The following is an 18,741-nucleotide window of genomic DNA, read 5'->3' on the forward strand; positions in this document are numbered from 1 at the left end:
AGCTGGGAACACTGGAAGCTAACTCTTGGGCAACCCTGACTTATGACAGAGCCATAGGCACTTCCTTCCCTTCAGACCGCATGTGGCCTTTGTGAAGCCCGGAGTGAATGCGCTGAGTCTCTGCCAGCCTTTTCTCGTTCCTTGATTCCTAGTAAGTGCTCAAGGAATCCTTGTAGGAGAGCTGCAGCTCTTCATGCAGAGGAAATAACGGCTACACGTGTGCACGTGCACATGTATTCCATCAGTGTTACACGTGCACACACCTGAATACAAGCACACGCACACTTCCCAGGCTGCTGCCTATTCCATTACCACTTAGCTGAGCTCTACTTATTGCAGGTTTTTTTCCTTACAAATTGTATCTGGCTTCTGGCCTGATGTCACTATTCTCCTAAAGAAAGTCTGAATTTATAGATAGGCATGAGTTCAAAATCTGTAACTTTGCAGCTTCAGGTTTTTGTTTGTTCAAAACCTGTGTTGTTTGTTCACTTTGTATTTGAAAAGCAAAGCGTCTAGATTTTGAGCTAGAGACAAGATCAGAACGTCCTTTGGTGTCATTCAGTTTTCACGGGAAGGGAGAAAAGGTAACGCCCAAGCCTAAGAGATATACAAAAAGGGACCCAAAGGAGGGGAAGTTGGGCCAGATGCTCGAAAAGACCTTGCCTGTCAAGCTGGAGAGCTGGAGCAGACACTTGGCGAAGCCCAGGGGTAAGCAAAGGAGCCCAGAGCAGTGCGGGCCCAGAGCAGCAGCAGACGCTGGCCCAGCAAAGACAAGCACAAAAGCTCTCTGGAGAGAAGCATCTCCAATTTAGGTCCTCAGAATCCTAACGTTAGCAAAAAATGAGCTCACAACCCCAAATTCCCAAACCTAGACAGAAACAAGCCCCTGTGAAGGGCAGTCATCAAGACCAATGAACAGCACTGTCCCGGCCTGGTCTTTGCCAGAACCACTATCTCCAGCCAGGCTCCCTCCTGCCTCATCATCCAGCCTGCACATGTCACCATGACTTTCCAGGAGTTTTACAACTTAATTCTTCCGTGACTCCCTTCTATTTACAGAACAAAGCCCAAACCCCTTAGCATGGCACAAAAGGCCCTTCACAAAGGAATTCCAATGTCCCTTTCCAGACTCAGTCTCTTCCCACCCCACATGCCTCACCTAGCCAAACTCCCTACAGCCCGTGCTGCACAGCATCGCCTCCCTGAGTATGCCATTCACTCTCCTGTCTCCGTGATTTTGCATTGCTATTCCCTCTTCCCGGAATGTCCTTCCCCATCTTCTCCAAACAACAAACCCCTAGGGCCTTTCCAAAAGCAGCATAAATGGCACCTCTTCTCTGAAGGTCCTCAGACTTCCCCAGAGTTAGTCACTGCTGTCATTGATTGCTTTATAATATTCCAGATGGTCACAGAAGACAGAGACCATGTGTTAGTAAATTCTTCAGCATTTAACTCACTGTGGTTACTCAGGACATATTTACTGAGGCAACAATGAATAAATAAAGTGCTTTGGAATCAGCCACACCTAAGTTCAAATCCTGTCACTGTCATTTCCTAGCTTTACAACCTAGGGAAGCTGTTTAACTTCAGAATCTGGGACTGTAAAATTAAAATAGCAAATAGGACAGTGCTCCTTATCAACTACAGACCCATGGCAGACATCACTAATCAATCCCTGCACTCTGCCCACTGAGTCCAAACCAGCCCTGGAATCTTCAGCGTGGGTTCAAGGCAGTCCCTGTCTTATTTGTGGAGCTGGCACTTAGCACAAAAGTTACTTCCCATTTTGGTCATGGAGTAAACAAGACACCATGGTTAGTAAGGTACCTGCCCCAAGCAAACTCTCAATGAGTGGCACTTACCACTATTTTATTTCCTCAAGTCTAAGACTGTTAGGCGCCTGCCCATTTAGCACGCTGTGGGAGAGGTGGGCAATGTTACATTAAGTACAAACAAATCATTTGTAAGATACACTCTGATTTCAGAGATTAAAAGGTGGAGAACATGAGTCTTAGAGCTGAGAAAATGCAGTGAGGTTGAGTGAAAGAGCTTCAAGTAGAGATGCTGGGGACCCCAAAAGGCTCTCTGATCTGGGTGCGCCTGCCCACACAGGCCCTGGGCACTTGGCAGTAGGGCAGAGAGCAGGATGTGGTACCACCCAGGGTCCCGGCTGAAGCACATCTGGCCTGAACACGACCTTGGTCTGCAGCTGAGACACTAGGAGGAAACGTGTTTGCTCTGTGCCCAGCCCCACGTCCAGAAAGAAGACGGCCCTGCCATGGCCCACTGCATTCAATCTTCACTTTAAAATTGTGGTAAAATATATATAACAAAAGATTTGCCATTTTGACCATTTTCTGTGTACAATTCGGTGGCACTGATTCTATTCACAATGTTGTGCCACCAGCACCACTCTCTGATTCCGAAATCATCACCCTGAACAGAAACCCACTAAACGAAGATTCCCCTTTCCTCCTGCTCCCAGCACCTGGCGACCACCATTCTCCTTTCTGTAGTTATGAATTCTGGGTACCTCCTATCTGTGGAATTGTACAATATTTGTCCTTTTATGTCTGAGTTATTTCACTTCGCATGTTTTCAGGGTTCATCCACGTGGTAGCATGTCAGAACTCCATTCCTTTTCATGGATGAATAATATCCCACTGTATGTGTATACACTATTTTGTTTCTTGATTCATCTGTCGGTGGACACTTGGATTGTTTCTGCTTTATAGCTATTGTGTGAACAATGCTGCTCTGAACGGGGGTGTACAGGTATCTGTTTGAGTCCCTGCTTTCAGTTCTTTAGGGTACACTTAGGAGCAGCATCACTGGGTTATATGCTAATTCTACATTTAGCCTTTTGAGGAATTAAGCATATTGCTTTTTAAGAATCCTTGGGGCGCTGCCAGCTAAATGGTTTTGGAAGCAATTCTATGTCTGATGACATCAATTACACTTTTCGGGGGTAGGAAATTTCTGGAGCTTATACCCCACCAAGTGAGGTCAATACTGGTGTCATGAATCAGAGCACGGGCTTTTGAGACAGAGGACTCCAGCCCTTACCAGCTACACAACTTTGTGTGAGCTCGTCACACTTTCTGGGCCAGTTTCCTCATATGTAAAATGGGAATAACAGTACCTATGCTGTAGGAGTGCTGGCGAAAGTGTGGTGCTGGGCAATCACTACACGGCATTACTGCTTTTATTACTGATTGTGAAGAACTGTTCTCAAACGCCGCTGTGGTGACTGATGACACTGAATGTGTAAGGGTCTGAGATGGGAAGCTTTTGAAGTTCACAAGCTAAATTAGTTTCAGGGTAAAAAGCAAGTCTCAGGAGGGGGTCTCTCTTAGGATCCAAAGAGGTGCGGAGCACTGGGCCAGAGTTACTCACAGGTGAGACAGGGAGGTCACGTCGGCAAAGATGCCCTCTTGGAGGGTGGAGATGTCATTGCCATGCAGAGACCTGAAGAGAGAAGAGGCTGTCGGTGCCTCATCCCAAGACAGAGACTTGGGAACTGATGGAGGGATGGGAGCAGCCCTCTGCTGAGAGGAAGACGGTCCCCAGCTTGCAGACCCCGCCCTGCCGGCCACAAGCAAGGGAGAGGGAACTTCTAATTGTCACAGACCACCCTGCCCCTCAGCCCTTCTGGAGGACCCTGCTTGGGGCTTAATAAATAACTTAGGCACCACTTCTGTCATAGGACAATTGGACGCGTGCAGGTGTACACACTGTGCCCTCCCCAACTTGGCTGGAGATCCTGATGGGGTGGCTTCTTCTCAGTAAGGAAGTTACTAGGTGAGCCCTAGGCTGGGGATGAAGAATGCCCCCTGGCCCCGGGCGGGCTGCCAGAGGACTCAGCACAAGGGTGCACGGGGCGTGGGGGCGGTCATAACAGGCGTGGCAGAGGGCTTGGACCACCTGCCAAACTCCACGTTAGGAATTCTTAAAGAAGGTTCAACTTTCACCATCTGACAGGAGACTCTCGTGTAAATTGTGGATGCCCCCAGACACTGCCCCATCACACACTCCACAAACACAACCTGGGGCAGACAGCAACCCCCTTTTCTCGGATGGCCTTGGCTTCCGTTAGGAACTTGAATGAGAATGGACTGGCTGCCTACTTTGGACACAGTTGGCCCTGCTGGGGCCCCAAACATGGGGACATCTCTGCCCACCAGGTGGGTGATGGGGGCCCTCAGTGGGGCAAGTTCCCCTGGAGGAATGAGGAGTGGGGAGACTCACAGCAGGCGCAGGGAGCGGAGCCCCTGGAAGGCCAGAGGAGGGATGCACTGCAGGGCGTTGTAGCTGAGGATCCTGCAGGAAGGAAGGGGGGTGGGGGGGAGGAGGTGGGCGGGGGCGGGCGGGGGGGGGGAGAAAGAAGGGAGGAGGAGGGAGAGGGATTGTTAAGGGGCACCACTTCTCATGGCGATGAGGTGGTCGCCATCTTGATCCTGGTGATAGTTTCATAGGTGTGAACATAAATCAAAATGTATCAAATGATACACTTAAAGTATGTGTAGTTTATTATATATTAATTATGCCTCACTAAAGCTACTTTTTAAATAATGACAAGAGAAATGAGATGTTTTTGTCACAGGAAAGGGCTGTTTCCCCTTACAGCTTCCAGCATCACTTAGCCCAGGATTTCTCAGCCTCAGCGCTACTGACAGTCCTTGCTGGAGGCTGTGCTGTGTGTTGTAGGGTGTTTGGCAGCATCCCTGGCCTCTGCCCACGAGATGCCAGTAGCTCCCCCTGCTGTCCTCTGGCTGTGACAACCAGAAATGTTTCAAATATTGCCAAATGCTCGCTGGAGGGCAGAACTGCCCCCAGGTGGGAACCACTGCCCGAGACTGTGGCAGCTTCACACACAGGATTGCAAAGAACAAATGGTCCCTGCCACTCTAGTTCTACAAGGACCAAGTCATTGGCCACTGCAGTTGCCCACGACAGTGAGCCCTGAAGGGCACTCAGGATGAGAGAGACAGAGAGAGACAGAGGGACAGGAAATCTTCTGTGCTTGGAATATACTGGCCTTTAGATAGTTCAGATGCATGTCTAAGGAAAAATGTCAAATGACCCCAGACTCATGCATCTTCCCATACATAGAAAAGCACTAAAATTGTTAACGAGATATATATATATGTGTGTGTGTATATATATACATATGTATATATATATATTTAAGCAGTAACTTTTTGATGCTTGACTACATGTTCTTCTCAGGAAAAAAAGTTCACATGTATCCTGGCTCCTCCCTTAACTCTTCAGAGCAGTTCCTCAGAGCTCTCTCTCTGAAAGTCTATCTCTTGGGCTATAGGCCTCAGTAAAGTCCCCAAATAAAACTTAAGTCACAGCTTTTATGTTGTGCATTTTTCTTTCGGCCAACAGGCTTGTGAAGACTTTGAGATGGGAACCAGTTGACTAGCAGGCCTGGGGCAGGTAAGTGCAGGTGGGTAACCTAGAACCAGCATTTCATGGCATTGGGCCCACATTCTGCTCCTGAGAGCCTGACTGGGTCAGGGTCCTGTTTGTTGGGGTACTGGCTCTACTATTTGACCACAGCAGAACCTAAAGGAAACTTCTTGGATTCTTGGCACATTATCTGTAAAATGAGGTATTGGAAAGGTGAATGAAATACATTCTTAAGCTCTAGTCAAATATAAGGGATGCTTGTTAACACTTTCCAATCAATTGCTTGGAATATAATGAAAACAATCATTAAAATATCTTAGAATAGGGGCACAAAAATGTCCAGAGAGTCACTGTTCATAATAGTCCAAAATGGAAACAACTCAAATATCCACCAATAATAAAAGGGATAAGAAAAGTATGGCATATTCCTACAAAGGAATGCTATATAGCAGTGAAAATGCAGAGATTACAGCTTCGCATAACATGAGTGCGTCTCACAAATATAATGGTAAGTAAAAGAAGCCAGACACACAAAATCTATATTCTGTATGATTGAATTTATATAAGTGTCAAAAATGGGCAAACAAACTTCATTGTGTAGAAATGCATATGTAGATGACACTATAAAAACCAAAGTAATGATTATTGAAAAAGTCAAGGTTGGACTGCCTTGTGATGGGGGGGAGGAATAATGATCAGGAAGGGATGGGAGCACTTTTGGGATGCTAGCTGTGTTCTATTTTTTGTCATAGGTATTTATACATGTGCTAGTTTTATGATTATTTGTTAAACCATACATTTATATTTTCCCATTTGTCCATATTATGCTGTATTTCATAATAAAAAGTATTTTTTAAAAGTCCTTTCTGCTGGCAGGCCACAGCACACTCCCTGGTGGGTAAGGGAGGCTGCGTGGGATACCTGCCGGTGACCAAGGCTTGGAGAAAGTCTCAGTGGCCATGGCACAAGCCAGCCCTCCACCCCCCACCACGGGACTCACAGAGTGGTCAGCTGGCTCATGTTGGTGAAGGAGGAATTGCTTAAGGAACTGATCTTGTTGTTACTCAGGTCCCTGAAAAAGACAAAAGCATCATTGTTTAGAAAGAAAGAACTTCCCCCACCCACCCTGGCCATGGCCATCTCCCAGCCAGGCAGAAGAGTGGCTCGACTGGCACTTGGGGCTGGGATGTGGTGGAGAGGGTCACTTGGTTTCCAGTTAGCTACAGCCCTTCACTCTGCTCCTTGAACTCCCTCTATGTCCCCAGGGTTTCAGGTCTCCATTTCCTCAACCCCACCCCCCAGGCAAGTATAATCTGGCTCCTGCCCCCATCCACCATGGAAATGCTCCCCATGAAGGGCGTTGGCTGCCTCCCAACTGCCAGATCTGGGGGGGCGCTCTCCTTCCTCTCTTGCTAGCAGCTTACGTGGGTTCATTCACTTGTCCTCCCTGTAGTCCTATGAGGGAGATAGCAACCTCCTTTTACAAATGAAGGTTCGGGATCTCAGAAGGATGAAGTGACCCACTCAGGGTCATGCAGCTGGTAGGAGGCCCAGCCAGAGTCAAACCTCAGGCCAGGGTTGGATAAAGAAGTTTGCCATCACTCTCTACTTCTGTTCTGGCTCCTACCTTTGCAAGATAACCCTCATTATCAATAATCATTGGCCTAGAGGGAGGCTTGGGAACATGGTGTGGGCAGAAGCAGAGTCCAAGAGCCCGGGACAGTGCAATTCCTAGTCATGGCCACTAGGTGGCAAAACAATTCTGTGCACAGATATTCCCAAAAAGATGGGGTGAAATTAAAAAAACAGATCTGCCAGACGTGGGGTCTGTAGGGAATTTCAGGGAAGCTGGAGCCACAATGGCTAATTCCAATGGCCCTCCTATCCTCTGAGGCAGTCCTGAATCCTCAAGCGGCCTGGATACTCACACAAGCTGCAGGTACTTGAAGGTGGACAGCTGCCCTGGAACCAGCGTGAACTGATTCCCGTCCAAGTAGCTACAGGAGAGAACACGGCAGTTAGTGCAGCCATCTCAGCCCCGGGCAGTGCCCGGCGCTGGGAGAACCTTCCCCTGAAGCCAGGCCCTTCTCATTCACTTCCTCTCCCACACGTAGACCACACGATTGGCCCTGAATCACTAATCCAAGGAGAAAATATAGAACTTTCTTAGGCCATTTGGGTAGGTGTCATCCAAAGATTCGGTAGAAGCCACTGAGACATGAAGCTTCTCGTGGCTCCCTTCCCGGGCCCCTGCCTCCTCCCTGTCTCTGGGCACCACCCAGGGCTCAATCCTGGACCCCTGCCCTTCCCTCTCTGCTCTGCAATCTTCCTGGCCAAATAGGTATGATTGGCATGTTAATACCTACCTTCCAGGCCCACCTACCAGGCCATCACCAGCACCCAGGGCCCTCCCTCTACCTGCTGGCCAGGTACCCGAGGCTGTCTCAGGGAAGCCCCAGACCCAAACCTGCCCAAACCCGAGTTCCATGTTTGCACACTCACACAGGCTTCCCCTGACTCCACCCGCACCACACTCCATGCTCCCAGCCAGGCTCAGGCCCCTGACGGTGAATCTCCAACTCCCCCTGCAGCCAGTCCCGTGACTGACCGCCAACTTCTGCTGCCCTCTGGTCTCTCATCGGTCCCTTTCATTCCACTCTCATGTCCCCCTCTCCCCTCAACCCCAACTGCACACAGGTCCCCATGCCTGGGCTCCTGCGGCAGCCACCTCCTATTCTCCCCACCTAGGCCTCCTGTCTGGTTCCCACTACAGACACTGCCACCCAGTCACTGTCCTTAAAGCCAAGCCCACCAAAGCTGCTCAAGCTTCGCAGGATTCCCCACGTCTACAAGGGAGAGTTCGGGGTTGAAGATGCTATGACCTGCCCTCCCCTGCTCCTTCCCCTTGCAAGCCTTCCTTGCTAAGCTGACTGAGCACCGGGGCTGAAGTCCCAGCTGGGCTCCCTGCACAGCCCCACTGATGGCAGTCCTCAGGACACCTCAGCTGCAAATCCAGCTTTACTCCCCCGACCATCACCCTGGGTCCTACAGAGTAACTGCCCACTCCTCTCCTTCCATCCTCTCAGCCGCCCTTCCCAGTAGAAACTGATGCTTAAAGTCTCTGAACGTCAGCAACCTCAGTCAAGGGAACCGGGCTGTCCACGATGTCCCATTATTCCCAGGGTTGCCGAGAGGCACCAAGGAGAGAGTGGGACACATCAGGTTTGCAGAAAACTTGGCAGGGGACACAGCAGGTGAGTCACAGGACAAGGGATGCCATGGTTGGTGTGCTTGTGAAGAAACAATGAATGAAAGAAATACAAACGAAAATCTCATGTGCTCCCCATAGGAAAAGGAAAAGCTTGGCTATGGAGGCCTGGAGGCACCAGTCCCAGGGGCAGGAAGGGTCGGGGACTGACGAAGGCCTTTCCTGTGGAGGGGTTTACTGAAGAAGCCCCGCTCTCCATCCCTCTGTCTGTCACACACAGTCACATCCATGCCCCCACGTGGGCTCAGATGCCAAATTCAAATCAACAAAGACTCAGCACCACGATACCCAGTGTTGATGCGGGGTGGGGGCGGGAAGATGGGCAAGAAGGCTCTTTCCACACATGGCTGGGGGGAGCGCAAAGGAAACAGCTTTTCTGGAAGGTCATCAGGCGAAAGGCAGCAAGGGTCACAACAATGCACCGCTCTTTGACAAGCAGTTTCACTGAAGGGGATGTTCACCTCGGCGCTGCCTATGATAGTGAAAAATTGGAAGCTTAACTATCCAACAAAGAGGGGTTTGTTATATAGATCATAGCAGGTTCAAGTGATGGAATATTATAGGGCCAGTAAAAATAAATTTTGTGAGCGTTTTCATCACAGAAGGGAATGCTCGTGAGATGATGTGAAGTGGAAAAAGCAATGTTATTCCTAATGTTAAAGGCAGAGCTGAGTTTACTGGGATGAAGCGCTTGCCATGGGCGATCCTTGCTGTCAGGTGGACTGCAGGGGGTCATCACAGAGGAGCTCAAAGCCTCCTTGGAACCAGTGTCTCTTGCAAAGCCCTAACTCCAAGCTCTCCGCCAGCTAATGTCTGCCCTTGGTCCTCCTCCCCTCCTGCCCCCAGCTGGGGTTACTCACAGCTCTGTGACGTTCTTGGGGATGCCCTTGGGCAGGGCCTGGAGGTGCTTGTTGCTGCATCGAACCACTGTGTCCAGGCAGGCACATTCCTGGGGGCACTGCGGGCGGGGCAGGCAGCCCCCCTCCTCCTGGCCTGGGGAGGAAGGCACGAAGCCATGTCAGTGAGGAGACAGGCCTTGTCAGGGCCTCCCGCAGCCAGGACCCCGCCCCAGAGGGCCTCCAAACAGAAGTCCCTCACTGACACTCCCTCATGCACCAGTATATCTCCTCTTGGGTACACCCCTCCGCTACCACAAAGAAGCCCCTTGGACTTGTTCTGAGGTCAGAATAGGGCTTAGGTCCATCTCTTCCCCCTGAGATCCAAGGTGGAGCCAGGCACAGCAGAGAAAGAGGGTGGCAGCCACACCACTTCCTGAGCACCTAACGTAGTGGACACTGTATCAAACATAATCTCCTTAGCGATGCAGCCACCAACACCCCTAGGATGCAAGCACCATGGAGACAGAGATTTGTGTCTCTTTCTTCTTTGTTCAGAGCAGGGCCTGGCACACAGCAGCCCTCCAAATACATCAGCTGAACAAAGGAGTGAAGGAATGTCTATCTGACTGAGATCTGGAGAGGTTACATAGCTTGCTTAGGTCCAGAGGCTGGTCAGAGGCAACGTGGGGTCTGCATCCAGGACCAGCTGGCACAGAATCTGAGCCCCTTCTATCCTGCCATCCTTCACGGGTTCATTCGTTTATTCAGTGACTATTACTGTGTGCCTTCCTCCCTCCCTTCTGACTAGGTGTAGGAGGGACAGTAAAGACTCCACAGTCAGAGGTGTAAGGGTGCTAGGAAGCAGGTGACAGTGACTGCTGGTTATGGAGGGTGGTGTGTACAGGTGTCTTGTGATAAAGATGAACTCACTGAATCCTCAAAATACCTCTCTGGTAAATGTGCTACTATCAGCCCATTTTAGAGATGCAGAAACTAAGGACAGAGTGATTAAGTAAGTTGCCCAACGTCCCCTGTCCTGGAAGAGGGGGAACCAGGACTAGACTCCAAGCTGGCTGCCTCCAGAACCTGCCCACTTGGACCACGACGTTCTACCGCCTCTTGGCAGCAACATCTCAAAAATAGTCACATGCTTTCACTTTTAGGAAGTTATTCTAAGGGGAAAAACCGCATATATGGACAGAAGTATCTACCAGGATGCTCCTTGCATGTAAATGCCAAGCAGTTGGGGGGCTGGCTAAATAGACTGTGGTGCCACAGACAACGGACTGTCATGTTGAAAAGGTGCATAGGCGGAACTGTAAGACCCTACGCGTGTCACGCACGTGAACACAAACACACAGCAGAGACCGGGAAGGCCACGCGCGGAATGCTGACAGGAGTCACCCAGGGCTGGGGCGGGCTGGGGGTGGGGACTCACCGGTGATCTTTTTATTCTCCTTCTGGATTGTCTGTTATTGTTTTTAGGGCAATGAAGATGTCTCACTTTGTAATAAGAAAAATAAAAAGAAACTTGTTTCTTGGAAAAAAATAATGCTTTCAAAGGAAACTTAATGGCATAAAAAATGGTCAAAATATATAATTCGGTTAAAAAAAACCCTAGCAAGCTATTAGTATATTAAATGATATAAAAATATATTTGTGAGTAATATGGCGTTTTGTTTTGTTTTAAAAGCTGGATACAAAACTGCTCTTAGAGAATCCATTGATTTTGTTTAGAAAAATACCCTGACTGTTATTCTGGGTGAGAAAGTTGAAGCTCCCTACCCAGCACCTCCCTTGCCTGGCCTGGATAGGCCAGCTCTCAGACTGGAGAGAGGAAGGGGGAGACCAGGGGAAAGCAGCAGGGGGCTGAAGTTGAAGGCAAGCAGAGACGTTCCCTGTGACAAGGCGCAAGAACAGGGACAGTTGGGCCAGGACACAACCTTGCTGTCACCTTTGGTAAAAGTCTGTTTCCAACGCTGCCTTCTGTGAACGCTCTGGGGGCAACTGAGGGGCGGGGCTAGATTCTGCACACGTAGGGAAAGAAGGAAGTGGCCACAGGAGAGAGACTGAGAACACAAAGGAAAGAGGACACGGGCGCCAGAAACCACCGGCATGGGGATGATGGGAGCCCAGAGCAGCCCATTTGCATGTCAGGGACAGGCTGAACCCACAGCCTGGAGCGCTTAGGAAGAGCCAGGAGGGAGGGTTCCAGGTGAAACGTACTTATACAAAGAAAATGCACTAAAATGTTAACCCTGGTTTTCTCTGAGTGATGGGCTAATAGGTAACGTTTATTCCCTTCTTTTATCCACGTTTCCCCCCTTTTTAAACAATAAGCTCATTATGGCTCTTATAATCACACGGAGACCCCACCCCGTAGAGGCAGGCACAGCCCTGGGTGGGTCTCCTGCTCCTCGCCCCTCCCCATCTGCAGAGCGTCCCCTCCCCACAGGACCCCTTCTCTCAGGGCATGCCTACTCCCCATCCCCCTGGCCTGGCCACCCAGGGGCCCACGAGTTACCTTCCTCACACCTGAAGTCGGGGAAGGCCACGTCCTGCAGGGGAATCTGCCGCAAGAAGTCTGGGTTCTGGCACCTCGGGTTCCCGGTCACGATCTTCCTCTTGCGCAGCCAGTCGCCCAGCCAAGCCAGCTGGCAGTTGCAGTTGAAAGGATTGGCCAGGAGGTTTCTGGAAGAGGCGGGTCGTGTGACCATGAAAACACCCGCCAGACTCACTGTCCCAGCTGAGCCATCTCCTGCCTGCTGAGTGCGGGCCACACAGCCACCCAACCCTCTCCCAGACAACCAGCAGTTACCGAGAGACAGTGTTCTAACGTGGAACACCCACGTGTCACAAACTGCAAGGACCTAAACATCCCAAGTGAGACCACGCCTGGGGTGGGGGTGGGGGGCTCCAGGGAACCAGGTGGCTGGTGCCACAGCCCCAGGCCCACCTGCCCTCCAAGGGGCACTTACAGCGTGGAGAGCGCCTGGAGGGTGTCGAAGGCCCCAGGGGAGATGGTGGTGATCTGGTTGTCGTAGAGTGAAAGGAGGCGAACGTTGCGCAGACCCGTGAAGCTGTCGTTGTGGATGCAGCTGATGCGGTTGTTCCTCAGCATCCTGGGGGGCAGGGGGAGGAGGGGAGAGCCCGCGCTGTGCCCTGCGGACATCCACCTGCCCTGCACTTTGACCACCAGTGGCCAGTTCACAAAGTCTCCTCTGGGGACGCTGAGCCACAGAGGGAAGCCAGAGCCCTGGAATTCTACACACCTGTGCTCCCCTCCAGACCCTCCCCGGCTTGGAGATGCCCACCTCTCCATCCTGCCTGCATGGCCCTCACGCCAACCAACTGTTGTCTTCACTCCTTGGATGCCCAGAGCCACACCAAGCTCCAGGCCATGCTCCACGTCAACACCTAAGACTCTCTTAAAACCTAAATCCAGCTATGTAGGTCACTGCCCATCCAGCCTAAAGCCCATAGCAGCCTCCAAACTGCCCAAAGAATGGTGTTTAAACTTTTCACTGTGACCTGCAGAAGCCTGTCCAACCTAGCCCCAGACAAGCACCTGCCCGCCTCCCCAGGGATGGACACACCCTCAACTTCTCTGTCCTTTGGTCTCCTGCTGGGGCCTGTGTCACCACGCCTTTCCTCGGCTATGATCTCCTTCTAGAATGACCTTCTTCCTCATTTATAGCTGCAAAAATCTCTATTCATCCTCAAACACCTGGCTCAATTCCCCTCCCCAGGCAAAACCAAAACCAAGTCTGACACAGAGTAGGCAATTCATGAAAGAAATTTAAATGGTTTAAATTAAAATGACTGAACTAGGTGAGGGAGATTAAAAGGTACAAACTTCCAGTTACAAAATAAACGAGTCATGAGGATGAAATGTACAGAAATAACTAAATTAGTAAATGGTGTATGAGCATTCATTTAAAAATGTTCAAGCTCACTAATAATCAAGGACATTTAAGTGATACTGAATTTTTGCCTGCCAAATTACAAAATAATCAAAAATATAATAATAATAGTAACGCTCAAAGTTGCCAAGAGGGTGGGAGGATGGGCACTTTAATGCACGGCTGGCAGGAGAAGGACTTGGGACCTCCCGCAAGTGCACTCGGGGAGACGCGCCCATTCCCTCTAAGGGCCCTTTGTGCTTCCGTTCAGCAGGGATGCCTTTAGGGCTCTGTTGAAAGAAGAATAATCCTGGAGGGGCACAGAATTTCATGACAAAGATATTCATCACAGCACTGCTTGTAAAATTAGAAATAGCCCAAATCTCTAATAATTATGTAATATACAGTCATTCAAAATGATGTAAAAGAAATTGTAAGGATATGTAATGACACTCACATGTTTAAAGAAAAAACAGATTACTAAGTAAGATGTATTCTGGGATTCCATTCAAATATATCTGTGTGTTTGCCTGTGTGTATGTGAGTGTATACGTGTGTGCACATGCAGGTGAGTGTGTGTGTGTGTAACTGGAAAGATAGTTGTTTATATCAATAATTAACTGTGGTCTTTTCCACCCAGTGGAGGGGTTATAGGCATTCCTTCTCCTGTAACTGCACTGTCACCAGGGGGCTCTTGCTGGTTCCATCCCAGCACCGGCCCTTCCGCTCTCCTCTGTCCATTCCAAGTGTTCCTCAGAAGGAACCCGAGTGACTGGTCAAATAGCCCACGGTACCTTCTTTCAAGAAATACTAGGCATATATATATATATATATATATATATATATAAAAGAATGAGTCAGCCCTCTATGAAGAACCTGCCACATTATATTCACAAGTGAAAAATGCAAGCATAATAGTGCATAATAAATCCTATTTGGTAAAACAGACAAAAATTCACAGGAAATCCCTTCATGCATTCATTTTCCTTACACAAATTCCATGATATGTGATCGGAGAACAAATCTATAGCCCTACTTTGGGCTGGGATTTTAATCCAAGCGGGTGGCTTCTAGAGGTATCTGCATAGTAACCACTAGCCACCCGTGGCTATTCAGACTTAAATTAATTGAAATGAAATGAAATTCAAAAGTCAGTGTCTCAGTAGCTCTGGCCACATTTCAAGTGCTCCAGAGCCTTATGTGGCTACCAGACAGGACAGCACAGACGTGGGATGTTTCTGTCACTGTGGCAAGTCTGACTGACAGCACTAAAGGTCTACCTGATCCGCTGGAGAGCGAGTGCCACCTGGACAGAGAGGGGGGCTCCCTGCAGCGTTCTCGGAGGGATGGATGACCCACGATCCCACTCAGTCCCGACGTCTAGAAGCTCTGCCAGGGCTCTGAGTCATGGGGTCCCAGAATCCCAGGGATGGTGGGACATCCCTGCTCCCCCATCTGTACCCACTTAAGTCACCTCTCTAATGTCCCTGCCACCGTAACGCTGGCCACTCCTGAACTGAACCCTCATGCTGTGCTCTTGCAGCCTGACCACAGGGTGATGAGCGGGGAGCTCCAAAAGGGCCCATCTCCCCCATCCCTTCACCAGCCACCAACCCCACACTCGAGGCAACAAGACACAGGGCTCACCACAGTTACCAATGTTGGATTACTTGGTGCATTGCAGCCAGGGTCCTCAGCCTCGCCCCCCTAACTCCTGCAAGCTGGGGCCAGGGGAGAGAGTCTCTCACCCTCCCTCTTCCTTTCCCTTTAATGCAGACGCCCACACTCTGGCTTGGCTTCTGCCTACTGGCCGCACACCCTGCTCCCAAGCCACACACTCACAGGGTCCTCAGGCCGTCCAAGCCCCGGAACATGCCACTCCGAATGGACTCCAGCTGGTTGGCAGTCAGGTGCAGCTCGCTCACTGAGGCTGCACCCTCAAACGCTCCATCTTCAATTTCCGTCACCTTGTTGTTGCTCAGATTGCTGGGAGAGGATGATGGAGTTCAGGGAACCCCTCCTGCACCCACCTCCTGTACACAGAGCCCTGCCCCCACGGAAGCTACCCTACAACCAGTATCTCCCTTCCCATTCTGACCAGCGTCCTGATCGCACCTCCCCACTCATGGGTAACTCACATTTTCTTCAGATGGGTGAGTTTTTTAAACATCCCCGTGGCCTCCAGGATGGAAATCTCATTGTTGTTTAATCGTCTGTAAGAGGCAATGAAAGGAACTTACACATTGTAAATGACAGACATTCAAGTATCTTCCAAACTGAGACTATCTGGGACTCAGACAAAGGGGACTCCCAGAAGAATTTCTTTGGCAAGCGAACTGATCCTATTTCAAAGGAAGGCTGGGCCAACTGTGGGGGGTGAATGGGGATATTTTAAACATTAAAAATGCCATGAAAATTTACATACCTAAACAACAGGCATGTGGAAGTGTCCGTGAACAAGCATATACATGTGCAAAATTTATATTTTTAGAGAAAGAAGAATAATAAAGAATAGCTTAAGCTACAACTTGAGCTGATGGAATCAGGTCCCCCAAAGAAGACAAAGGCGTGATTAAGAGAAGCCGTCCATGGAGGTTCAGGCTGGTGGCCTGCCCTGGGTGCCAGAGACTGCCTCCAGGGGCATGTAGGGCCAGGAGTCAGAAACAGAGGGGCGGCTTCCTGCCAGAGCCAGCAGCTGCCATGCTTCCGGGGTGGGGTCTCCAGTGGTCCCCAAATAGAGGTGAACCAGAGGAAAACTCCGGGGGAGGCCCAGGAGGGTCAGTGGGAGCTGGGGGCAGGTGAGGGTGAGGGGCGGCCGGGGGCCCTCACAGCTCGGCTGTGGCCTGGGGGATGCGCTCAGGGATCTTGGTGAGCTTCAGGCCGGAGCACTCCACCATGCTGGCCTCGCAGCGGCACTTGTGGGGACAGACCACGTCGCTATTGCATTCGCTGTTCAGCTGGTAATCCTCCGTGCCTGTGGCGAGAGGGTGAGAACCAAGGGCTGAGGGGCTCCACGCAGCCCTACCCAGCCCAGGGTCTCCCAGGCACCCCCAGCCTGCCACCCCAGCCCCCTGCCCACCCCCTGCCACAGTCCCACTCAGGCTGGCCTTGGTCTCCCGCCTACCTGGAATGAAGTACTGCTCTTTTGCTGGGGAGAGAAGCAGAAACACTATACTGCTGGGATCGTCCAGGACAGGTAGGAACAGCCCAGGCCCCTGCCCTGCTGCCCATGGGAGCCACCCCAGGAATGTGACTGGGGTTGCAAATCAGGGCCCCAGAGCTCCCCAACCCAGCCCCGGTGTGGAGAAGTCCTTGCTACAGAGCACAGATGTTCCTTGCCCAGGCCGATGCCTGAGTAAACCTCTCTCAGGGAGCACCAAAGCCATGGGACTATCCCCATGCAATGGCACAGGTGGGGACAGACCAGTATCTGGGCTCAAATTTGACCCGCACTGTCCCCAGCCAGCTGCCGTGTCTGCTGCCCCAGAGCCTGGAGGAGGCAACCATTCCTCTAAGGAGGGCTCCTGGGACTCCTGAGGGTCTTAAAAGGCTTAAAAGCAGCCCCATGAAGGAGAACTGGCCTGGAAGTAGAGGGACCTGGGTCCTTGCCAGTCTTCTCTGGGGGGCCTTCAGCAAGCTCTCCCTCCTCCCCAGGCTGCGACTTGTAGATCCAAGTCTACAATGGGGGGCCTACACCCTCCAGCGCAGGCCCAGAGTGGCCCAGGGCACCCATGTGGGAGCCACCCAGAAACATCCCGGGTCCCTGAGCAGAGTGAGGGCGGGTGGGCAGCTACCTGAGCACCGGAACTTCTTGCTCTTGATCTGCCCGATGCGCTTGTTGGCAAGGCGCCGGGGGCTGGCGCAGCGGGCCCCGCTCGTCTCGATGGGGTTGGTGCGCAGGAAGTCCGCCAGCCACTTGAGGTTACAGTCACAGATGAAAGGGTTCTGGGCCAGATGCCTGTCCGAAGAGGGCAGATCAGGGATCAGAGAAAAGGCTGCACACTCATGCTGACCACTTGGATGTGGCCTCGCAGCTTGCTCATGGCCAGAGCCCACCCAGCCCTGGGGAGAAATGCATCACCTGGGTACATGACTTGGGGGCACCCGCCACCTACAGAGCAGTCTTGCCAGAACATGGCAGTGGGGATGGACCTCCACAGCCTGGGGCTTCCAGCTCTCCCTTCAAGATTCACTCTGTCCCCTCCCCTCTCCTTCTAATCACCCATCCATCCCTCAACCCTGTGACAAACATGAGTGGAGGCAGAAGTCATCTAGAGGCTAGCCAAGGCATCCTTGTCTTTCCAACAGCAAGGTGACAGTAGGGGCATTAAAACTCAAGGTGGTCAGCACTCCGAGGCCTTTGGACCCCCGGTGCCATGAGTACTGGACTGTGGCCTCCCTATGGCCTCGGGCAGCGGTAGCCTCTCTCTCGCAGCCTTTCAGGAAAGGGATGGGGCCAGAGTGGCAAGGCTGGGCCTGCAGCTGGGGTAGGAGGTCTCAAAGTGTCTGCTGTGGTCCCTCAGCTTTCTAGGGAATCTCCGTTTCCACCCCAGGCCATAAAGTCTGCCTCCCCTCAACCACTTCACAGGCTGTCTCTTGACACAGGGAAACTCAGGAGCATCACTGAGTAGCTACTTATTGGCAAACCATTCAGATTTTCTTGCCGGCTGCCTGCGTTACCAGTAGGATAAATGTGAGGAGGAGGCAGCTGACAGGGGACACCAGCTGAGGGAACGCAGGTCACTATAAGCTTGCTCGCTTGTGTCTGGGTCACCACCACCCTGCATGACCTGCTTTCCACACCAAGACAGCCAAGGAAGAGAAACTCAGCACCTGTCTTGGCTACTGTACCCAAGAGCCAATGCTTCTGCATAGGAATACGGAGAGACAGAGCAGGGACCAGCTGAGAGGACTCACATGCCACGGCCACTTTTCCTCCAACTAATGCCATCAGTTCAGGTCCTCTACTTACTGGCCTCAGCACAGCCTTGGGGTTTCAGAGCTCTCCAAGCAGAGGCGTGAGCCCTTACTCAGAGTCTGTGCCCAGCTCAGTTCAGACCTTGGCTGCTCTCTCTTCATCTGACACCTCCTGGGCTCTGCCCTCTGGTCGCTGGTCAGGATGCTTGGTGAGAGCCTTCCCTGCCCAGCTGTCCCTGCCACTCCCCTTTGCAGCGCCCCTCTCAATTTCCTGCCTGAGTCTTGGCTCCTCTCAGCTCCACCAAGTGAGCCAGACCTCTCCCTCACCTTCTGCACCCAGTTCGACATTTGTTTCCCAATTTAAACTGCCAATTTGCACAGAGAAGATGTGTTTGCT

At 51.3% G+C, this 18,741-nt stretch overlaps 1 protein-coding gene across 3 annotated transcripts in view; it reads right to left on the bottom strand.

Annotated features, from left to right (window-relative positions):
• SLIT1 (slit guidance ligand 1) overlaps positions 1–18,741 on the bottom strand; it is a 156,657-nt gene that overhangs the window by 19,843 nt on the left and 118,073 nt on the right. For all 3 annotated transcript variants that reach the window (XM_072971743.1, XM_006210569.4, XM_072971744.1), the window contains exons 14-25: positions 17,222–17,385; positions 16,552–16,575; positions 16,257–16,401; positions 15,566–15,640; positions 15,270–15,413; positions 12,504–12,647; positions 12,050–12,216; positions 9,547–9,679; positions 7,347–7,415; positions 6,419–6,490; positions 4,249–4,320; positions 3,397–3,468 (exon numbers count right to left, since the gene is read on the bottom strand). In XM_072971743.1, the coding sequence (XP_072827844.1) occupies positions 3,397–3,468; positions 4,249–4,320; positions 6,419–6,490; positions 7,347–7,415; positions 9,547–9,679; positions 12,050–12,216; positions 12,504–12,647; positions 15,270–15,413; positions 15,566–15,640; positions 16,257–16,401; positions 16,552–16,575; positions 17,222–17,385 (1,281 nt within the window). The remainder of the gene's footprint in view (positions 1–3,396; positions 3,469–4,248; positions 4,321–6,418; positions 6,491–7,346; positions 7,416–9,546; positions 9,680–12,049; positions 12,217–12,503; positions 12,648–15,269; positions 15,414–15,565; positions 15,641–16,256; positions 16,402–16,551; positions 16,576–17,221; positions 17,386–18,741) is intronic.

The sequence above is a fragment of the Vicugna pacos genome, chromosome 11 (genome assembly GCF_048564905.1).
Source record: "Vicugna pacos chromosome 11, VicPac4, whole genome shotgun sequence".
NCBI lineage: Eukaryota > Metazoa > Chordata > Mammalia > Artiodactyla > Camelidae > Vicugna > Vicugna pacos.